This window comes from Antennarius striatus, chromosome 1 (genome assembly GCF_040054535.1).
Source record: "Antennarius striatus isolate MH-2024 chromosome 1, ASM4005453v1, whole genome shotgun sequence".
NCBI classification, from domain to species: domain Eukaryota; kingdom Metazoa; phylum Chordata; class Actinopteri; order Lophiiformes; family Antennariidae; genus Antennarius; species Antennarius striatus.
Genome location: NC_090776.1, coordinates 30,747,350 through 30,769,941, shown reverse-complemented (window position 1 = coordinate 30,769,941; position 22,592 = coordinate 30,747,350). Strand labels below are relative to the sequence as shown.

Below are 22,592 nucleotides of genomic sequence, written 5' to 3'. Positions count from 1 at the left end.
CTGTACATCTCTCCCTGAGATGAATATAGTCATATGCATACCTCACACACACCTCATTCATTTGCATGTTAATTGAAATATTTTCAGTCTGGTAGATCTGTACTGGGGGCTGCTGTGTGCTCCTGCACATGATGCTCTCTGTGATTAACACCAGACTAACTGAATGCAGCACTTAATCTAGATTACCAGAATGAAAAGAAAATATCTGAAAAAGCCTTGTTGCGAAACTTGCTGTTGTTTTTGATTGAAATAACAATAAAAATCTCAATTCTCCCAGAATACACTGGGGTTACTGTGGTTATATTGCAAGTAATGAAACCTTGACAGTCATGTTTCCCAGAGATATATTTAAGAAGCTGCTGACTGAAAGGTAGACTTCACCAGAGCTGATTTTGTACCAGAATCAATACAAAGTTCCCCATAAGGAGAGTTGAAGTCACTGAAACATGGACTCATCTGTTCGCCCCAGGATGAGAAGCTCAGCCTTCATTTGGTAGAAATTAATGGAGCCACATTCTAGGACTCAAACTGGATTCAATCATATTTGTGTTTTTCAGTGAATGAAATATTGTCACATTACAGAGACGGCAATGCAGTCACCGAGGCAGTCGGTGGAGACTGAGATACCTGTCTGAATATATGGATCAATGGATCAATGGATCACTGAGCCATTTATTACAGAAGCTGGATGATGGAATCCAATGTCAGCCCAGACCTCATCGCCCACAAGGGTGTCATTTTTGTTTTGGATGGACTGATGGCAGATAACGTCCAAAGATGGACCGGCACCGGGGGCAGGTCAAAAATGTTTTCTCATCCAGTGAAATATGTCACCTTCAGGTCCGTTGGAGCTTTTTGATCCACGTTCCCCACAGAATGACTTCTAATAACCTCAGAGTCTCACTTCTCCAACATTTGTTAGTGAATATGCCTCCAGAATGACATCAGCCCTATTTGTAGTTATTATTTGACAGTAACTGCATCATGCTATCACAGTCATGTAGCTCAGGGACCGCTGCCTTGCACTGCTTACTTTCAGTTATTGAACCTGGTCCCGTCTCTAATTTCTGTTGTGTCGTTTTGTTCGTATCCCATTGTCTCCAAATTCCAAAGTCATTAAGCACCTCTGCCTCCTCTCTCCCCTGTCTTTTATTTGACGGAAGAAGACAATGGAGCTAAAGGCTACCAGCTGTGCAAAAACACCAACAACCACTTTTTAATTAGCAGCTATTAGATGTTCTTCAACAGGCTGTTGTCTGTAGTTCTGCAGAGATACACTCCACCCATCTCCACTGACTTCTCAGTTTGCTTAGCTGTGCTCCATCCTGAGGCTTTGGCTGGTGAGAAGTGGCAGTAAAACAGCATTATTATAAACCAGTCTAAATCCAATCACTATCTGACAACATTCGGAGTCACTGGTGCCAAACCCGACTCGCACAGCTTTGCTTGCAGCTTCTGTGTTTGGTACCGTGTTGTTTTGCAATGTAAATCCAAAAGCTGGTGATTAAATTAACCCGACGAGAAACACAGACTTCACAGCCTCAAGGAGATTGAGAGGAAAAGGAGCGAGGATGAAAAAAATTATAATAATACAAGAACATTGATTCTGTTTACAGTAAATACTTTGTACCAAATAGTAAAACTTATTAAACTTTCAATGCTATTTCTGCCTTCTAACCTTTGCCTATGACTGCAGTTTGTCTATATTGTTTTTCTCTCCATTGCTTTAGTCAACCAGGAAAGCGATTTAATGAATATGTAACAGCAGCTGTTGTTGTTTACAGCATTAACTCCCAAAACCCGACGTGACCGAGGAGATCCGTTTTCTGCTTTCCTCTGCACTTTTCCTCCTCTCCCAAACCTCCCGCATTCCATCTCATTTCATCCTTCACTCCCCTCCAAACAATAACTGATGTCCTCCTGTAATTCAAAACATCTCTCCTCTCCTCTCCTCTCCTCTCCCCTCCTCCCCTCCCCTCCCCTCCCCTCCCCTCCCCTCCCCTCCCCTCCCCTCCTCTCCTCTCCTCTCCTCTCCCCTCCCCCCCCTCCCCTCCCCTCCCCTCCCCTCCCCTCCCCTCCCCTCCCCTCCCCTCCTCTCCTCTCCTCTCCTCTCCTCTCCTCTCCTCTCCTCTCCTCTCCTCTCCTCACACATTCACACACACACCACCTTACTTGTATGGGATGTGTTTGCTCCCGTTGACCAGAGCCAGGATCACGTTGCCAAGGGCGGACAACGAAAGGCACAGAGGGGCAGAGCTGGGCGATGAGCTATCCCTGTTTTTCCCTCCTCCTCCTCCTCCTCCTCCTCCTCCTCCTCCTCCTCCTCCTCCTCCAAGTACTTTGACATCACAGCTGCCCAAATCTAGCAGGTGGAGGCGACTGCGACCTCCTGACACTAACACAGTGAAAAATGTGTCAATGACATTGGGGGACAGACAAGGGGAGAGGTAATGATCATTTTATTCATCTTAATATTGAGTTGATTCCTGAAGGAAGACTGAAGTTAAACAACATTTATGACAGAGATGAAACAGATGATACTCACTTCCTCCTTTTCCTGTCTTTTCCATGCGGTACTGGTATATGTGCAGCGTGAACAGCATGTGTGAGTTCCTCTGCTCCTCTTCGCTGATGTTGGAGTGTTGGCTGCTGTGACGAGCCGCTATGGCTGCATCCAGAAACCAGGCTGCCTTCTCTGGCGTCGGAGCTCGCAGCTCAGACTGGTTCTGGAGCTGCAAGACGTGCGTGAGAACGTCGTTTGTGTTGCAGCACCATATTGAAGTCATACAGAAGAACAGACAGTAGATTCACTTTAACACGGATTTCATTTGAATTTATTGGCATATTCAAACAGGTGTGGCAGACAGAGATAGAGGGAAACAGAGATGAGTAAGAGAGAGAGAGAGAGAGAGGTAGCAGCTCCAGGATATCATTACTGATGAGATTATGTCAGATTAGTTAAGGATTACACAGATGTTCATGTATCAAACCCTCTAATCCTATAAACATATAACAGCAACCACACAGTAATTCATCCTGTGTCAGTGGGCTACACACACACACACACACACACACACACACACACACACACACACACACACACACACACACACACACACACACACACACACACACACACACACACACACACACACCACTCACCGTGGTGGCTCCACCAGTCTGAAGAAATAAAATGAAACAGAAAAATAAATGAAGCTACGTATTTAATATACAGTGCGCCCTCGTTTTTTGCGGTTAATGCATTCCAGGAACCACACGCAAGAATTCCGCAATCGAGCAATTTACCTTATTATTTACGGTGATTTAAACGTTAATGACCCCCCCCCCCACACTGATAATAAACCACCTTCTACCTGTATTACCTTTAAAACACTGATAGACTGTTTAAAGCACTTTGGTTTTTCACAAAAGTCCGACACTCACAGAACCGAGCGCACTTCCAGATGCCGTCAGCCAATAGAATGCGTGTACGGTATCACATGACCGCTACCAAAAGTCTGCAACGAGGTGAAGTTGCGAGCGTTGATGCACGATGGCGCACTGTATGCTGCGTTTATTCAGAAGCTAGAAGAGAGTCTAACACATGAAAATAAGTCCTAATGTATCTGCTGTTCAAGGCGAGTGTGTGCACATGCACTCGTGCACATCCCATAACAGAGAACCCAGTTCAGCCTGAGGCTAATAAAACAAGCATGAGACACCCAGGATCCCCCACCATGGGTGCATTTCATTGAAGAGCTTGTTACAGATCTCACAGTGATGGAGAGATCCACAGCTGCACAGCTATGATCCCATGTTTCTGCAGGAAGCACACTACTGCCTGCTGCTGCGTGTGTGGACAGTTTGATCAAAAAGTACTGAATGGGATTTGAGATCTGCTTTGGACATAAAACTATCTCCAGAATCCTCTTAGAGCCAAACAGCTACCATGGAAATAAAAAAAGAAAAGAGGGACGGTAGAGATCAGACAAATCCCTTCATGGATTAAGACACCAGGTCTGCTTTGATTCATCTGTGTTCAAACATGTGTATTTAAGAGTTTATTGCGTTGCAAATACAAAGTCACATTGATAAAGTAGTGGTGTTAAATGTGTACCTGCATGCCACAGATGGGGTCCTCACACAGGTAGACTCCAGGTGAATGTCCGTCCTGTAAGCTGCCTGTCGCGACTTCTGATAGCAGGTCTTTGAGGTTCTCCTCTTTTCCCCACACCTGGGCACACACACACGCACGCACACACACACACACACACACACACACACACACACACACACACACACGCACACAGTTATTGTCTGTTTTCTACATAAATCAATCTGATTTATGATTTAATCCGGTCATGGCGATCTTCAAACTACATTTATATACCAGCTACAGGCAGCGGGTGACATACTGCACTGCTGACACGACTAATGTCTGTATCAGTAAAAACACAAATGAAGCTGCTGTCAGTAAAACCAACCTCCACCGCAGAGACACGAACGGAGAAGCGCGCTCCTGTTTTCTCCTTCCTCTCATTGATCAGTTTAAACAACCAGGAGATGGCACAGGGCAGTATACCCAGAGTCTGCAGAGAGTCGTCACGACCGATCATTGTGTAGGATTTACCTGGGGAGAGAAAACACTGATATTAGAGGAGAAATCTATCAAAAGGAACATTAGAGAAGACCCTCAGGAAAGACGAGCGTCGTCTGAATACAACAAACACAACAGACTGTGAGCGTTCAGTCCTCCAGATCTACCCCTTTGAGCGTCAACATGAATAGTGTCTTCTCTATCCTGACTACGCCCCCCTACACACACACACACACACACACACACACACACACACACACACACACACACACACACACACACACACACACACACACACACACACACACACACACACACACACACACACACACCTGTCAGGAGCTGGAGATCAAATGTACTAAACAAGCCATGTGTCATGTTTAGCAGCCACATTAACATTCACAGACAGACAACAACACAGGACATCAGGCGGCCTGACTGTGACGAGGCGTACAGGAATAAGCTCACATTGGTGCAGAGGCAGGACGGATGGGAGGTTGACGCCTACGTTCTAATTTTACATTGTTCACACTCACTGTATCCTGGAGATCTAGATTCACTGTCAAAACAGATTTATTTCAAAATATGTGACAAAAATCCTTCAAAGCAGAGAAGATAGACTAAACATTTCAGATTCGACTGTCATATTTTTTGATGAAATGTGTCTGAATGGAGTTGAAGGGAAACCTTTTCAGGTTCCTCCGACTAAAACCTTGAGAGCCGTTCTAACAGCAGCTTGATTGAGTCATTTATCCTGAATGAACTCATTTACAAGTTGATTTTTATTATTTAAAAGTTCAGATAAACTCCTTCAGCAATAACAGCTCTATGTATTATCACTACTGCAGCCAAAGTGCTTCAACAGGCCTCCCTTCTCTTTTCTTCTCCAGGCCAGTCTTAAAGTCTTAAATTATACTTCTACTGTGTGTCAGTATATCTGTGACTATAATATCTCCCTCTCTTATGACTCCTGCAGGCTGTTGAGACACGGTCGGCTGTCTGACTGCTCCAGCCTTTCAACATGGTGATGCTATGCTACAGGCTATAAAACGTGTGAGTGTGTCCACGTCTGTGTAGCTGATGTATATTCCCAGTAATTGGCTGCGTTGGGCTGAGCTGCTGATGCTGTCAGAGACAGTGTGACAGACTGAGGCAGTGGTTAGCTGCATCGCCAGTTCAGAGATCACTTAGAAATGATGCCATGATCCAACAAAGGCCAATAATCATATAACTAATAGTAATAACCATTAGCTGAGCATTCATTTATAATGTTCGCTCATTTATTTCAGTATAATTTGGATTTTCTTTAAATTTTCCCTGCAAAAAGAAACATGACTACGCTTGGTAAATGTGTCTGTATCATCTCCGTCTAGGAAATCTGAAGACCACAGGGGCAAAGATAAATGCTCCTTGTGTTACTTTCCCCATTCTAATTAAAGGTAATCCCATTATCATGAAGCCTCATTACGATCTATGGCCTCAGGAAAGCGGCATCATAAAGAACTATTTCATTGGCTGCTGAAGCAGCAGCCATTTAAACTGAAGCCGCCAAGGTCAGAACAACTCAATAGCATTACTATAAAACTAAAATTGATTGAAAGAGCAAACTCTCTGTGATAGATGTATCAGTCAGGTACAGTAATATCATTTATTATATTGTATTATATTGTAGTTATATAGTTTTATAACTTTGTTGTTTTCACATTCTCTGAGTTCTCCACTCACTTATCGTAACTGATGGAAATGACAGCAGGTATTACAAAACAAATAATTACAAAAATAATAGAAAAATAAGATCCATGTCTGAACACCCAAATCAGACTTATTCTTTACCCAAATAGTCCTGAGAGAAATACTAAGATATTGATTGATGGTGAATTCTGGAGGAGTTTGCTTTTGGTTTGCGTGTTGTATGAGTTGGATGAGGTTATACAATCACCTCTGCACGCTCAATTACTTGTCTGCGTACAGTCTTGTAAATAGATTAGTATACGTTGTGTGTAGTAGCGGGTCCTGATGCATAATGTGGTTTATTTTCAGCGTTGTGGAACAAGGCGTTTTTTTACATTTTACTTCCCCGGATTTTGGATACAGCTTGGAAACTATTATCCTCTTGGTAATTTCTAAATGACAACGCTGTTGGTGGAGGTCTATGGAGCACTTTTTATGTGCTTCATACAATTATAAGTTGCTGTGTGTTCCACTAAATAAATAATGTCATTAACTCAGTCGTCTTTGCTGATGATCTGCAGCTACATACGATTCGTTGTTTTTGTCCCTTGCCAGCAGCCCAAGTGGACAAATTCCAACCGGATGCATGAAGATCACGAGTCAAGAAGGATAATGCTACTGGTGGCCACAGGGATCAACACAACAGGGGCTGACCCAAGGTTGAATAACGTGTGTTTGGTGGGAGATCATGCTAGTGTGTGTGTGTGTGTGTGTGCGTGTGTGTGTGGGCTCAGACATGTTGCAGACAGTGTGCAGTAATGGGCCCAGGCCCTTTTTAAGACAGCTTCTCTAAAAAGCAGCTTCAGAGGGATTAGAGAGAGAAAAGAAGACAGAAACACAGACGGCGAGATGCTTTCGGCATCAGCAGACGCTAATCCTCTTCTTTTTTCTCGCTGATAGATGACAGCAAAGAGAAAGACTGACACACTGATGCTCAGACACACACAGACACACAAAGGATGACTCACAAGCCACACTTGCTCCGATTTTACAGTCTTCGTGTACAGTATGTGTGTGTGTGTGTGTGTGTGTGTGTGCGTGCGTGTGTGTGTGTGTGTGTGTGTGTGTGTGTGTATGTGTGTGTGTGTGTGTGTGTTACCTAGTTTGGAGTGTCCAAAGCAGAAGACACAGCCATCTGCTCCGTTCACCACCGACTGAATCACCTCTGCTACCGTTCCTGCACACACCTCCGCCTGGCAACAGGTGGACAGAAAAGAGCAGGAGGGGGTTCAGCATGTGGGGGGGGAGTCAACATGAACTGGAATAGCTAAACACATGAAGTTACTGGATTCATTTGTGTTTGTCGTTGAGTTCCTGCAACGACAAACACAAATGAATCCTGTTTATGTTGAAGTCACTGAGAATTCTGACTGACATGAAGGAACAATCCTGTCCACGGTGGATGTTTGGCTCATTAGTGCCACCAGCTTTACGTTCACACACCGACGGAGAATAGGAAGAATAGGACAGCATCCTGTCATTTCAACTTGGGGGAGTTTGTCAAATTTTTCCTTAACTATCGGTCTTTATATTGATGTAAGTGCCAGTAATTATGACTCTGCAACCACTTTGTCACCAAACTACTGACACTTTTAGCTCGTTAGAAATTTTAGCTATTAGGAATTGTCGATGTGTAAGAATAAAAATGTGGTTTATCCACATTTCTACATAATCTTATGTCGATTTGATGGACGTCCAGCTCTTTCGGTGCTTCTGTAATTGCTTTAACAAACTGTATTTGTAATTCAGTGTAATTTCAGAAAGTCTTGTCTTACTTGAGATGCATCAGGAGGGAAAGCAGCGTCAAAGGTGAACATCTTAGGAGGGACCTGATTGGCTGCCGTTCGTTTCTGAGAGGAAGCGCTCGGTGTCTGATTGGCTGAGGGATCCATGATGGTGATTTGTTTCTTCCTGGGATCCACCTTAAGGAAGGAGCTGGACTCAGTGGCATCAGACTGATAGACCGGACACACGCGGACCATAACCTTCACCTGAAGGTAAGATACACAACAAAATACAGGAAGATGTAAAGCACTTGATTGGTCAAATGGTGTCTTTCAAGGCTCATCCAGAACACTGCAGAGTCCATAAACACCAGCTGCTGGTATATAAAGCACTAAATGGTCTTGAGCCAAAATACATGTCTGATATGTAAAAGCTAAAGCAGGCTTTAGTTTACATTTAGACGAAGGGAGCACCTGAGGTCTGCTCAAGCTGTCAGCTCATCACTGCTTATTGCAGCATACACTTAAATTCAAAGCACATCCTATCATCGTTTATCAATCTCTTCATTTGATCTCTTCATTCACATCTTCGCATTTTGTTTTTGATTTACAATGTCAGTCAATTCTAATGTTTATACAGTGTCTCATGCTGTTTATATAAATATGTATATATACAGTGTGTATATATATAGTATGTATATATACATATATATACATACTATATATATAGTGTATATATACACACTATATATATACACTCTATATGTACAATACTATATACTGCACACACACATATATATATATATATATATATATATATATATATATATATATATATATATATATATAGTCTCTTAATGTTGTATTTTTTATTCTTCTTATTTTTCTTCTGTAAAGAACTTTGATTTACCTTTTTTTTTAAAGTGGTGTATAACTAACCACCTGACTTTGAGGAGTTCTATCTAAAAACAATCACCTTTAAGCCTATAATAATATCGTCACATTTCATACTTTATCTTTTAGTGTATTTTTTGTATTTTTTTAAAGAGCTTTAAAGTGCTTGTTCTCCCTCTTTGCTCCTCCTTCACCTTTCTCTTTGCCTTATCTTCCTCTCCTTCTATTCTGAATCATCTTTCTCTCTTCACCCCTTTACCGACTGCCTGAAGGGCAGCAATCCTGTTCAGTATTCTCTCCTCCTCTCCCTCCTGCCTTCCTCACACTAAAGTCACAAACTGTTTGCAGCTGTAATTTACCGCCTGACAGCTGCTGTTGTTTTCTCCGACATCAGAGGAAGCAAAGTGCAGCATCATCACATTTGGGTTCCACAATATTTCAGTTTAATTGGCCTTTTCCTTTCTTAGTTAATAATCTCATAAAGTTTGACACACTTTGCATCTTCCCTCTGTTTATTATTGCTTTTAAAAGCTTACATTACATACAAAAAGTAAGGAAATAATTCAAGAAAGTCAAAAAACTGCTAATATTTTGACTTTTGACTTTGAATATTAATCTTAAAATGACAAAATTACAGTTGAATGCTACTGTGCAGTTGTGTAAACACATGAAGTGAAGTCTCAGTCCAGGCAGGTGGAAGTTTCATGTACCTGTAAACTGGATGCAACTTGGAATGCTGATGGTACAACCAAGAAGGCCCTGCAGGTCAAATCTCAGTCTTCAAAGGGACACAAACGTATGAATCACGTGCACTAAATGATCCAAACGCTGAATGAGGCTGCAACTTGAGTGTAATCTACCTCCACCCAACGCCAGGGTGAGGGAGAGAGTCAATGGGCGGATGGATAATGGAGGACGAGTGTTCAAACATCTCTGCAGGAATAAGGGTCCTGATATCGACTGTTCTGATGGTAACGCAGCGTAACAGTGTGCTGTGGTGTTAAAATCAGTGAAATGTTGAAAAACACTTTTTAGACATTTTTATAAAAATTACGTTAAAAAACATTCCCTTAAAAAAATCCCAATCTCACAATGTTGAATGTGTCTGAACTTAGATCAGCCTCAAAACCTGATCCACTCATGTGGAACTAAATCCACCCCGACCTAACATTTCATCAGCACCCTGTGATTCCACATCTCCTGTTGAAAACCTGACTGACTGACTAACCAACTAACTAACCAACTAACTAACCAACTAACTAACCAACTAACTAACTAACTAACTAACTAACTAACTAACTAACTAACTAACTAACTAATTAACTAATTAACTAACTAACTATTGTGGGTGATAACACAAGACATAAAGTTGGATGGAAGGACAGATGGATGGATAGAGCGTTTGTTTGGGGTAAGGAAGGGGCAGAGTGTGTGTGTGTGTGTGTGTGTGTGTGTGTGTGTGTGTGTGTGTGTGTGTGTGTGTGTATCATTAACAGATGGAGGTATTTGACTGTGTGTGTAAATGTAATGGTATTTAATGGTCTGTGAGGTAACCTGAAATACCAGCTGAGCGCCACAGATATGTAACCTTTGTATGTGGGGAACCAGCGCTGCTGACGCTTGTTTTAGGTCATGAGTTCTATAGTGACACACACACACACACACACACACACACACACACACACACACACACACACACACACTCTCTGGATTCAGTACTCTGCCCCTTGCTGACCCCAGTAAAAGAGCCCATCACATCAGTAAGAGGCTGGAGGCAAGGATTTTAGCACAGCATGCTTTACAAGGCGTAACTCATAAAGTCTTCCCCCGGAGAGCCCATTTCCTCCTCGTGTCTGAGAGTGTGAGAGGACGGTTACCAGTTCTTGAGGTATAAATGGGGCCATAACGTGGCTCCGTGTCCATTTTTAAAAATATTGAGTGTACATGAAATAGCAAGAGCCATAACTGGGGTACTTAACCTCTGTTCCTCCTTTCCAAACTATTAGCGCTGTGTTGTGATAACAACCAAACAACATGAGGACAACTGATGCATCAGCACGACTAGCAGCTTTAGAGACGCGTCTAATTCTTCTGTCTGTGATTCTGGATGGGAAGGTAAACACTTACAGGTAACCACACACCCAAAGGACACTGTTCCTATAAGGAAAGGGGGGGGGGCAGTTATGGTGCTTGTTTTCAAAAAAGAGAAACAACACAAACGTGACAGAAATAACTCCAGATGGTACAAAACTCTACAACGTCCACCTCTCTCTTCATCTCTCATCCCCTCTTCCTCTGTCCTCCCTCCTTCTTCCACACACCTCACCTTCTTCAATCTCTCTTCACATTTGTGAAACATCCTATTTGCTTGATAGAGCAGCATTGTCCACCCGCTCTGCTCCCTCCGTTCCCTCTGCATCATCTCTCTCCGCTCCACGGCTTCTCTTCTTTCCACGGATGAAATGACAAGACAAACCACTGCCTCTTCCTTTTATCTATTCTATGCTTTCTTCTTGTTGCTCACAGTCTCACGCTGCAGTGAATACTGATGCAAGGTTGCAAGCTGCTGAAATTACATACATGGGAGAGATGCTGGAGAAACTGATGTTTCTTTAGCGTTTCCCTTCAGATCTCGGTGGGAATTTTTAACTTTTAGTTGTGTGTGAGGATAAAAAATCTGTTTGTTCTGCTGTAATGTGTCTGAAGCTGGATGATAACTATATTCAACCAAATAAATGAAGGTTCAGCAGTACCTACAGCTTCTGACATGTAAGTCTGGCAGTCCCCCCTGGAACAGCCTGGGGCTTTATGTCCATGCTAAAGGGTACAGGCTTTGACAGATGACTGAGGCAAGGAGTCACATTTGTCTTCAGAGAAACTGACCCAAACCCACTCTTGGGTTTCTGCTGCTGTTCCTCTGTTCACATGCAGACACAATAATGCATTTTAAGACAATTTATGTAAATGATTTTACCTAAATAAGAAACATCCCTGAGTTGAGAGAAGGTTGTTCAAAAGCCCCTTACAGCAGTGCTTCATTGCTATTGGCTAGAAAATCAATAAGAGTGGAGCTGAGCTCTAATTGGCTCCCAAAGAATGTGGAAACACACATTTGTGCAAACACATGTATACAGAGACAGCTACAAACACCATATGGGGATAGCAAGTCCAGGCTTCGGATCAATTCTAATTTTAACTAATTTATTCAGAGCTGGAAGCTCTCAGCTGGAAGCACTGCAGAGATTTTGCAGCTCTGAGACTTTAACTCAACAGTGATGATCCAATATATTACCTCAGAGCGCTCACCTTTACTAGAGGAAATCCACCAATACGATTTGGGGTCACATATTGCTGGACCGTCCAGTTTATTATGTGCATATAAATAATACCTCAAGTGTCTTAAGTGTGTAACCACAAAAGGATATTTTTTATTTCAGTTCCATGAAATGACCAAAGTCAATACCTGTGGGTTGTTAGAGGGAAGAGTAACATTTCAGGGGTCAGGGGTTACCTCAGGAGTGATGTCCCAACTACAAGACTATACTGTGTGTCCACCACAAAGTTAATACACTTTGAGGTTTAGGCTAGAATAACGTTCAGCTTTATGTTTCATGGCTGTGTGTGTGTGTGTGTGTGTGTGTGTGTGTGTGTGTGTGTGTGTGTGTGTGTGTGTGTGTGCGTATGTGAAGTTGTGATCTTGCAAACACTGCCAACATTAATATTTCATTTACAAGGTGGAACAGAGGGGCTACCGGATTCTCATAACAGACCCACTCCCTCATTCAGATACGAGACACAGATATGGAAGGAGGCACATGGTGGTACACACACACAGCTGGGCCTGAGAGGGATTGTAGCTGCTATTAAAAATTGATTAGCTGTCATAACATCATTTTCCCCCAAGGTCACGTAGCAATCTGTGAGTGTAAAGTAGCTGCAAAGATGAAAGACGTGAAAAAACTCCCACAGTCCTTCATTGTCATTCAGAAGATACAGAGGAGCAGCGATGGAGGGAAGAAAGGGTTATTAAGACGAGTTCTTTCACGCACCATATCGAGAAAAACGAAAAGAAAATATCAAACACAACTTCTACACCACCTTCAGACACTGTTTGCTAAACTTTATGGGGAACAAAAGATCAGGTCACCAGGTGACAACAGCACATTTCCAGGCCTTTGGAAAGTGACCAGACAAAATTGAAAATGACTGATTGCAGTTATTGCAGTACTGTGTGGTGAGTCATTACCTATGTTCATTATATTTAATACTAAACAGAAAACATCAGGGCGGGGCAGCACGGTGGTGCAGTGGTTAGCGCTGCCGGACCCGGGTTCGAGTCCCGCTCTGTGCGGAGTTCTCATGCTCTCCCCGTGTCTGCGTGGGTTCTCTCCGGGTTCTCCGGCGTCCTCCCCCCTCCAGAAACATGTGCTTCAGGTTGATTGGCCGTTCCAGATTGCCTGTAGGAATGAGTGTGTGTGTGCGTGGTTGTATGTCTTTGTGTGCACTGGCGTCGTGCCCGGAGTGTCCCCCGCCTCTCGCCCTATGCCACCGAGATAGGCTCCGGCTCCCCGTGACCCGCTGCGGCGGATACAGCGGTGGTGATCTGAAGATGACTGACTGACAGTAAACATCAAGTACAGCTGATGTGCATGAGACTAACATCAGCTCTGCAGGTTTTGAACCAAAACTCCTGGACAAATAGAGTTTTTCTACAAAGTTAATATGGGGGGGGGGCATCTCCATCAAACTGTATCGGACCAAAACATGACTGAACTCGGTCTTCACTGAATGACTTTCTTCCTATAATTAAACTAACAGCTGTTGAGAGACGGGATTTGAGAGCAAAATTCCTTCCAGACCAAAGCAGTGGAATGACGAGTGGGAGGACAATACCCCCCCACAGTCATGCTAGTTCTGCAGGTAAGATAAGGTAAGGAGGCAGAGCAGAGGGAAATAATTATTATGTCATTTCTAGCAGTAATATCAGTATTAGTATAGCTCAAATACTATTCAACGAGTCCGTAATAGCAGTACTTTCTTGAACTCCATTGCTGTGAAACTCCCCAATCATTCAAGCTGCAAACAAAACAGAATAAGTTGACTTTCTTAGTTACAGGTAAAGATCTGCTTAAACGCTCAGGATTTATTTAATGTCCAACACAATCTAATGCATGATGTTCGATTCTGCAGTAGATTTTCTCACTGATGTTACAAAAGTTTTATTTCTTCATCCGATTCACATCTTCCTATCGTGTCAGAGGCCTGAATGGAAGACCTCCAGGTGTCTGATTTACGTCTGATGCAGCTCACCTGTACAGACAGAACTGACAGGAGTTTGAGATGCAGATGACAATCAGATATCTTTACATTAATTAAATTAGATTACAGTCCATACATGGAACCAGACTAAGTCCTGTCTCTTTCTCTGCAGCACACACACACACACACACACACACACACACACACACACACACACACACACACACACACACACACACACACACACACACACACATGCTGTGTCGGACCTGTGCAGCTTGATTTCCCTCTTGGCTTTAGCTGTGATGTCTCAACCTGTTTCCTGCTCTATCAACATTGGGGAGAACACTAACCCCCCCACCACACTTGCAGACAAGGCCATGTATTCTACAGGATCGCATGTCATATTCACTTCCACCAGAGCTTTGCCGTTTCCCTGACATCTTTCATTGTACACTATAATCCTATGAATTTGTGAGCATGTAAGCCAATGTGCAAGCATGAATGTGTGCAAATGCCATTTCACCAGGGAGCCAACCCCCACTGCAGGTGACATTTCCACTGGAGAAATGTCACCACAGTCATTTTCTTTCCATGTGTGTGTGTGTGTGTGTGTGTGTGTGTGTGTGTGTGTGTGCGTGCGTGCATGTGTGTGTGCGTGCGTGTGCGTGTGTGTATTTAATTAGGTTCTGGTGAGTTTCAATTGATTTCACAAGAGAAGCTTGTTATGTTCTAAATAGTATTAATCTTTCTGCTTTGCAATGAAGCCACCACCTTTATTTTATTCTTGTCTTAAACACAATATCTACATTGCAGTGGGGGCAGAACTGCTAACCTGGCTAGTGCGTAAGTATTTCTTATTTAATATTTAGAGAAAAAAAAGTGTTCTAACGGGAGGTTACGTTACCAGCTGTTTCACCTTCTCCTTTAAGCTAAATTACGCTAAACTAAACTAAACTATGGTAAACTAATAACTGTAGAGTCCTATTCCAGATTCTGATGCAGCTCATGTTAGTTAGAATTATTAAACACTTTATTCATTATTTGCTGGGTTGTTGTTTCTTTGTTATTGTGTCAGTTTGTCACATCAGGCTGGACTGGACACCTTAATCAAAGGTCCTCATAGATAGGTAACATAGGTAACGTGGATCCCACTGGAATGATGAATGTGAGAAGTCTGCATGACTGTGAAAAGGGGTGTAAACAGCTACAGCAGCAGAAGGCATTTGTATATTACAAGGCAGGCTAGACAGGCTAATCACCGCTTTCACAAGACGACAGAAGATCATCGTGGAATGAAACAGAAGCCAGAATGTTGTAACGAAACAGATGGAATGTGTTGTGGATGTGGTTCGGTATGTGTATTGTATGCGGTTTTCGTGTTGGTCTGTAAAAAAAAAAAGTAAAAATAATATTTGGCTGTTGCATGTGTGATTTTGCATGTAAATATGTGAGTGTGAATCAGTTTCCCTGACAACAGAGGGTACATCTGCCACCTCCATATGGAGAGAGATGAAGAAAGAGACCCAAAGGAGGGCTGAGGGAAAGAAAACACCAAACATACTCAGTATCACACAGCGCTGAATAAAGTATGAAACACAATATGAAACGTATATTTTGGTCAAAATACCTCATAACTGCAACTTTTCTGCTTGTTTCCATTATTTGTTGCATGTAACCCCCCCCCCTTCTCCGTGCGTCTGTCTGCATATTCTCCACTGATTGTCCAATAAAAACATGAAAATAATAACCACCACGTATCATATGTGATAAATACAAGAACAACAGACAGGAAACAGCTCACTGACACACTATGTACGTAACCTGTACATGTACACACAAAGAAAACACAACTGGGCTGTGGGCCACCTGTGCTTTGTCACACACAATACTTACACATCCACACACAACTTAATCCCCACACGCTTCCGTGGGATTTCACGCCAATGCAAACTAACTTTGACGTACATTTGCCTCCATGCAAGCTTACTTTCACACACATTTGCCGTAACACACACTTGGTTTGACACACACTTGCCTCCATGCAACCCAGAGGACCGGGTGCCACTCACAAATTATACAGAAACACACACACACACACACATTGGCACACACTCTTTCTTTAGCTTTTATTCCCTGACTCCCTGATCAGTTAATACACACACATACACATTGACACTCACACTCACACACACTCACACACACACACACACACACACACACACACACACACACACACACACACACACACACACACACACACACACACACACACGAGTCAGTGAGCCTCCCATTCAAACTGTGGAGGAGGGGACACTAAAAACTCATTACATGGACGATCAATATTGCACACACTTGAGAAGCCTCCTGCATCCACAACATACACACGTTTCACCGATGGTGACAGATGACTTTTGTCAGCCTCAGATATGTTACTATGGTAACCATTAAGCTGCATTCCCGTACAGCAGCGATCTCTCTCTCACACACACAGACCGGTGCATACATTCAGATAAACTGGACAAGGTCACGATATAATACTGTGTTTACGTGCATTACATCCAATCTCTTTATCACTTAATAATTTTTTACCCTTCCTATAAACAACCTGAATGAATAGAAAAGAAAATACTTGTAAAATATAAAACAGAAATGCCTCCATATGCATACAGGTAGACAAGAACCAATGCAGTCACAGACTACAACATCCTGCAACACCCCTGAATTCAAAATTTTACCCTGACCTACATGCATAGGTCAAAGATCAGAGCTAGTGCTCTGACCTACTTTCATAGATCAAACAGTAGCTTTGATCTATGGTCTTACTCACACTGGCCTTCTCCCTCGTCTTTCTATCTTATCCGGTTCCTGAGTGTACAAAAGTTAAAATTTGACCTCGACCTGGTTTTCTCAAGGTCAAGGTCATCATCTCATCTTCATCCCCTTTACTGCCTGAGTCATGTGCTTTTGGTTTCATCTCTCTATGAGCAACGGTTGTGGAGACATTTGGTGGACTAACGGACGAACACACTACCGCTGACGGTTACGATCCGTCACCGCTTTGAAGCGGGACGTAACTACAGTATATCTCAATAAACTGACAACAAATAAGATCTTTACATCAGGACAACTGAGTATAACCCACACACAGGTTCTGCATGAAGAGTCTACCTCACTGCTAAGGCTTCATGTACATACTGTATAAAATCAAGCCAGCTATGATAAGTCAGAGTTACCATGATCTTCAACACGAATGTCAGAACACAGCAAACAAACAGCTGATGGTCTGTCCTCACTGAGCCCAGATGTTTAATGGACACCTGTGGAATGTGTTCTTCAAACCCAGCCGACGATCCAAAAATGATTACATGGAGAATGAATGTTACAAAATACATGGAGGTTACTCATAGCTATTCTTAAACACAACTTCCTGAAAGCTAAATATAAAATCCAACAAATTAGACTCAGACATTTGCTATGACAGCCATTAACTTACAGGAACCTAAAATAACACCACAAACCTTTATGACTTCCCCTCCACAAAGCAGTCACGTTGTAAATACTTCTGTCTTTACCTTTCCGAGCCCAGGGGTATCCTTGATTTTGTTGGCTGCACGGAGGAGGCAGGGTGGAGCAGGGGGAGGGGCAATCAACAGGGCATTGCTAAAATTGGTGGGGAACAGATGTGGGTCACATGATGGCGCTGATGATGTCACTGGGACCGGGACTGTGGCGGCCTTCTGCTTCTTCTTCTTAGACGCTAAGTTCAACTTTTGCGCAGCTCTGAGAGGAAGAAGAGCAAAAAGGAAGAGATGAGGAGACACGTTCACCCGTGAATGAGTGAATGTGTATGCTGCACTTTGTTCAGGCAAAAATAAGAAATAATCATGGAGGGGTTTAAAACACGGGGAGGTACAGCACAGATGATGGTGCATGTCCACATAGTGTGATACAGTAAATTAATATGCACTAATAACAGAACTAAATTACACACCTATCAACGCAGAAACACATGAAGATGCTGCAGCTGCTCCAGCATCTGGATGAGTCATTTCTAACTACTTAATTCCTCACAGCATTTGTCTCCAAGGAGCCACCAAACCTTATATTCTTATATAAACTGTGGACTTTATGCTGTCATTCTTTCTCGTTCCCTTCCTTCAGGTGAAACTCTTCTGTCTCAAATGTTTCTCCCTTTTCACTTTGTCTTACTTGAAAGCAGAAGGTTCTAATTCTCAGCACAGGGGTACTTGGCCTCATTTCTGAGTATAAAGTTTTTCTCCTCTGCCTGTTTTTCTCCATATACCCTCCTAACCAGCTGGATCTCTGCTTTAACGTACCTGAAAAGAAGGGATTTATCACCATGTAGCACTGGTGGAAAGTTATCTTTGGACACACTTACAACAATCAAAGAGGTAAACATCGCGACTGCTTTTCATTCCAAGTACCTCAATTTGACATTTAAGAATTTACATAAAAAAATATGACTTCATATTCCAACTGAGGGAGTGATACTTCTAAAAAAAATGCTCCTTATCATTTTTTACTCTCCTATTAATCCTCTGAAAACCACTAGTGTTAAACGTGTGATCCTGTCACATTTATATATAGTTCTCGTGTTTGACCCCTGGTTTGGGATTCACACACAAAAAATTAATAACGTACCACAAAAGTGATCTCAGGACACCACAAAAGCAAATGTCAGTTTTACTTTTACTAGCCTGGTCAGATGTCCACAGCCACAGGTCCACCCAGGAAATCTGTTTATAATGAAGCATTCAGAACAAACGCCTCAGTATAAATGTGACAGAGCCAAATTCGGGGTGTATTTATATTATTACAGTGATTACACCGATATATGTTGGAAAAATTAACTGAAGAAGATGTTAAGTAAAATGTTTAAAGCACAATTATTTGTATGACAAATATGTCAGCTAAAACGTCATGGTCACGCCAGTCAAAGCTCCAACACAAGCCAGCACTCCCACAGCGGTGGCAGAGGCAAGGCTGCTGATTATAAGCGTTGGCCCAATCACTCACCCCACTGGAACAGCCACCAGGAGCAATTTGGGGCTCAGTGTCTTGTTCAAGGGCAGTTTGACCTGTAGATTGCAGAATCCAGGGATCAAAACCCTGAGCTACCAACAAATTGACAGACGGACACCAGGGTTGTTGATGCTAGGAGCCCCGTGAAGACATGTCAGCTTTTTTAATGGTATGGATTTCAGGCGGTATAACGTGTCTCACAGTTTATTGAAACCAAATCAAATACACAATCTCAGTGAAACTATACAACCAAGTATGGAAGAGATCCGCTATCATGTTCGTCAATTTGTGCATGGCATAATAAACATCTGAAGAACATCTGAAGAAAACAAGCTTCATTCTCCAGCAAAGTTAGTCCACCATGCTGCCAGACAGTCAGATCTACCACATTTAACAATCCACAATGTCTTGTTTATGTCCAAGTAAAGCACAACTCTTACAGGCACTGGACCCACATGATAAACCCAAAGGAAATGAGTTTGTAGGTGACGTTCCTCACCTGAAGTTGTTTTTGTAATGCAGCAGTGTTCCGTGTTTCACAGAAACTGAACACACTGTGAATGTGGGGATCGGAACAACCCCACGTGAGGAGGGGTTCACTGAGAGTCCAAAGGTCAATGTGTGGTGTGGGATCATGTGCTATCAAATCATTGGTCAATTTTTCTTCCACAAGACATCAATTACTGCAAATATTTCCCTTGAACTTTTGACTGAATATGTGGAGCAACAACTACAAGTCCTCTAACCAACCATCATTTTTCAGCATGATGGTGCAACACCACAACGGGGACTGCATTTTGTGTAGCGTTTAGTAAAGTTCATACTTTTTCATGGACTGGAAAGGAAGGCCCGATTCCCTGGCCACCTTTTTCACCAGATATCACTCTATTACACCTCTTTCTGTCAGATTATGTTTTAAAGATAGCGTATAAAAATAAAGACAAGGGACATCACAACCTAGAGCAAAAGATCCCTGATGTATTTGCAACCAGTGATGAGGCCAACCTTTGACACCCATTGATGAGGCTGTGCTACATCCAACAAGGCAAGAATTTGAGTACCATCTTGATTTTTTTTTCACATACTGTTAAAATCCCCAAAGGGAAATTAAGAATGTTAGTATGTTAGTCAGTCAGTCAAACACATGCATATTAGTGTGTACAGGCCCCTGTAATACACACAACCACACATAGGGGGGCCTGTAAGCATCCAATGGGAGGTAGAGTGGCGGGCAGCCTTTTTGTGGAGCGCCCAAATGAGCAGCTTGTGAGGGGGGACGGCGCCTTGCTCAAGGGTGTTTTTGTGCGGGAGTGGGAATCAAACCGACCCTCTACCACTGAGCCGCTTGCTTCATGCAAGTAATACGGCCCATGTAGAGGTCTAGTAAATGAGGTAAAAAATGATCTCTACTCCTCATTTGTAAAAATTCAACATATTTGTCTGTTCATTTGGTTTTATAATAAATTTTTTTAAGTTGTAAAGTGACTTCAGGGACACCCCTTATATATTTTTCTCTATTTAAAATTATATTACGTAGAGCTGAGAGGTCAGGTTTATAAACGTATGCATGAAAAAGCCAATAACATAATAGCAATTAATATTGTAATACATTTTTACTAATAATGTAATAATAAGCGGTTAGGTTTCAGATTAGCATTACAATAGGGTTAGTAATCAATTATTACAGTATTGGCCAAAAAAATATTACAGGCCTATTACATTTCAAAAACGGGTGAATTTATTACATTATCAGCTGTTTTGATGTTATTGACTTGAACAATGCATGATGATGTATCATTAGTGATGTAGAAAGGGGTTTATGATGTCATGAGGGAAGACAGCAGTAAAAACAGTATTTCAGCCATAATTCAATAATCAGATTTCCCGATCTACACACAACAATATTATTAAGGATATAAGGAAATTTTAAAAAAAATCAAGTGCTTTGGCAGGGATTCCTGGTCGGTTCCATTTAAATCTCACATCACATTCATTTCTATGACTTTTAGACAGAGAGGAGACCTTCGACAGAGAGAAGTGCTATTCTCACTGTGTCAAAGAGCCATATTCGCACACCATTGGCTTTCAATTAACTGCAGCATGGTACAGGAATGAAGGTAAGGATGAGAGTCAGCAAGACTGGGAGCGATTAAGAGAGAGAGAGAGAGAGAGAGAGAGAGAGAGAGAGAGAGAGAGAGAGAGAGAGAGAGAGAGAGAGAGAGAGAGAGAGAGAATGAGTAAAATAGAGAGAAGGAGGGTGAAGACGGAAGAAGGGGGAGAAGAAAGATGTGGATTCAGTGACCCATAGAACGATGAAGCATTTCACCATTTCAGTATGTCTCCCAGGAGATTTGTGTGTGAATCTGTGGCAGTAGGCCTGTGATGGAACTGTGTGCCCGACTTTGTGTGTATGTGCTGTATTAAAGAGAAAAAAAGCCTGAAACCAAACCCTCGTTACGACTTTCTCCCTGGACAAAACCTGTTAGCATTTTTATATGCGACTGTTTTTATTATGCACCCTTCAAATCCATCAGATTTACCCATTCACATACATGCATTTGCACTATTACCCTCTTGTGATCTTCTCGCACTAAATGGTTGCATATATGACACAGTTCAAACATGTTAGATACACACACACACACACACACACACACACACACACACACACACATAAACATGCCACCTAATGGTGCTGCTTAATGACAAGTGGCCTGGGATTTGGCCGAGTGGATCTATTCCAATCTTACCCTAAATTGAAGGGCACTTGTTTCCCATCCATCTACTCCACATTCCCATCCATCAGCTCTTCATCTGTAGCCCCCATCCTTTTACTGGCATCCCCTCCTCCATTACCTTAATACAGTGCTCCACTCCTTTCCATCCTTTACCTCTATTCTTTCAATATTAAATCCCTCTCAAGCAACAATGATATCTTCATCTTTATCCATCTATTTCGTTCCATTTCTGTCGTTATTTTTTGTCCTTTCATCCATTGCTGCCTCCTTTTCACCCTCCATATATCCATCCATCCATTCACAACTGCTTGTATTGATTCCTTCTCCTATCCATTCCTTTTCCCCAAAGTCCTGCGCCTTTCTGGTTTTATAAGGTAGCACAGGTCACAGCTAGTCTATCCACTAACATACGAAGGCTTTGTTTTCCTCTTTCCCTCAACATAACACCCACAATTTCACTAGACATAAATACAAAAAGCACACACACACACACACACACACACACACACACACACACACACACACACACACACACACACACACACACACACACACACACACACACACACACACACACACACACACACACACAACTGATTAATG

General features: G+C 42.4%; 1 protein-coding gene across 1 annotated transcript in view; it reads right to left on the bottom strand.

Annotated features, from left to right (window-relative positions):
* kif26ba (kinesin family member 26Ba) overlaps positions 1-22,592 on the bottom strand; it is a 75,146-nt gene that overhangs the window by 18,386 nt on the left and 34,168 nt on the right. The window contains exons 5-11 of the mRNA XM_068318076.1: positions 17,781-17,988; positions 8,104-8,319; positions 7,428-7,521; positions 4,485-4,630; positions 4,118-4,234; positions 2,546-2,732; positions 2,173-2,395 (exon numbers count right to left, since the gene is read on the bottom strand). Coding sequence (XP_068174177.1) covers positions 2,173-2,395; positions 2,546-2,732; positions 4,118-4,234; positions 4,485-4,630; positions 7,428-7,521; positions 8,104-8,319; positions 17,781-17,988 — 1,191 coding nt within the window. The remainder of the gene's footprint in view (positions 1-2,172; positions 2,396-2,545; positions 2,733-4,117; positions 4,235-4,484; positions 4,631-7,427; positions 7,522-8,103; positions 8,320-17,780; positions 17,989-22,592) is intronic.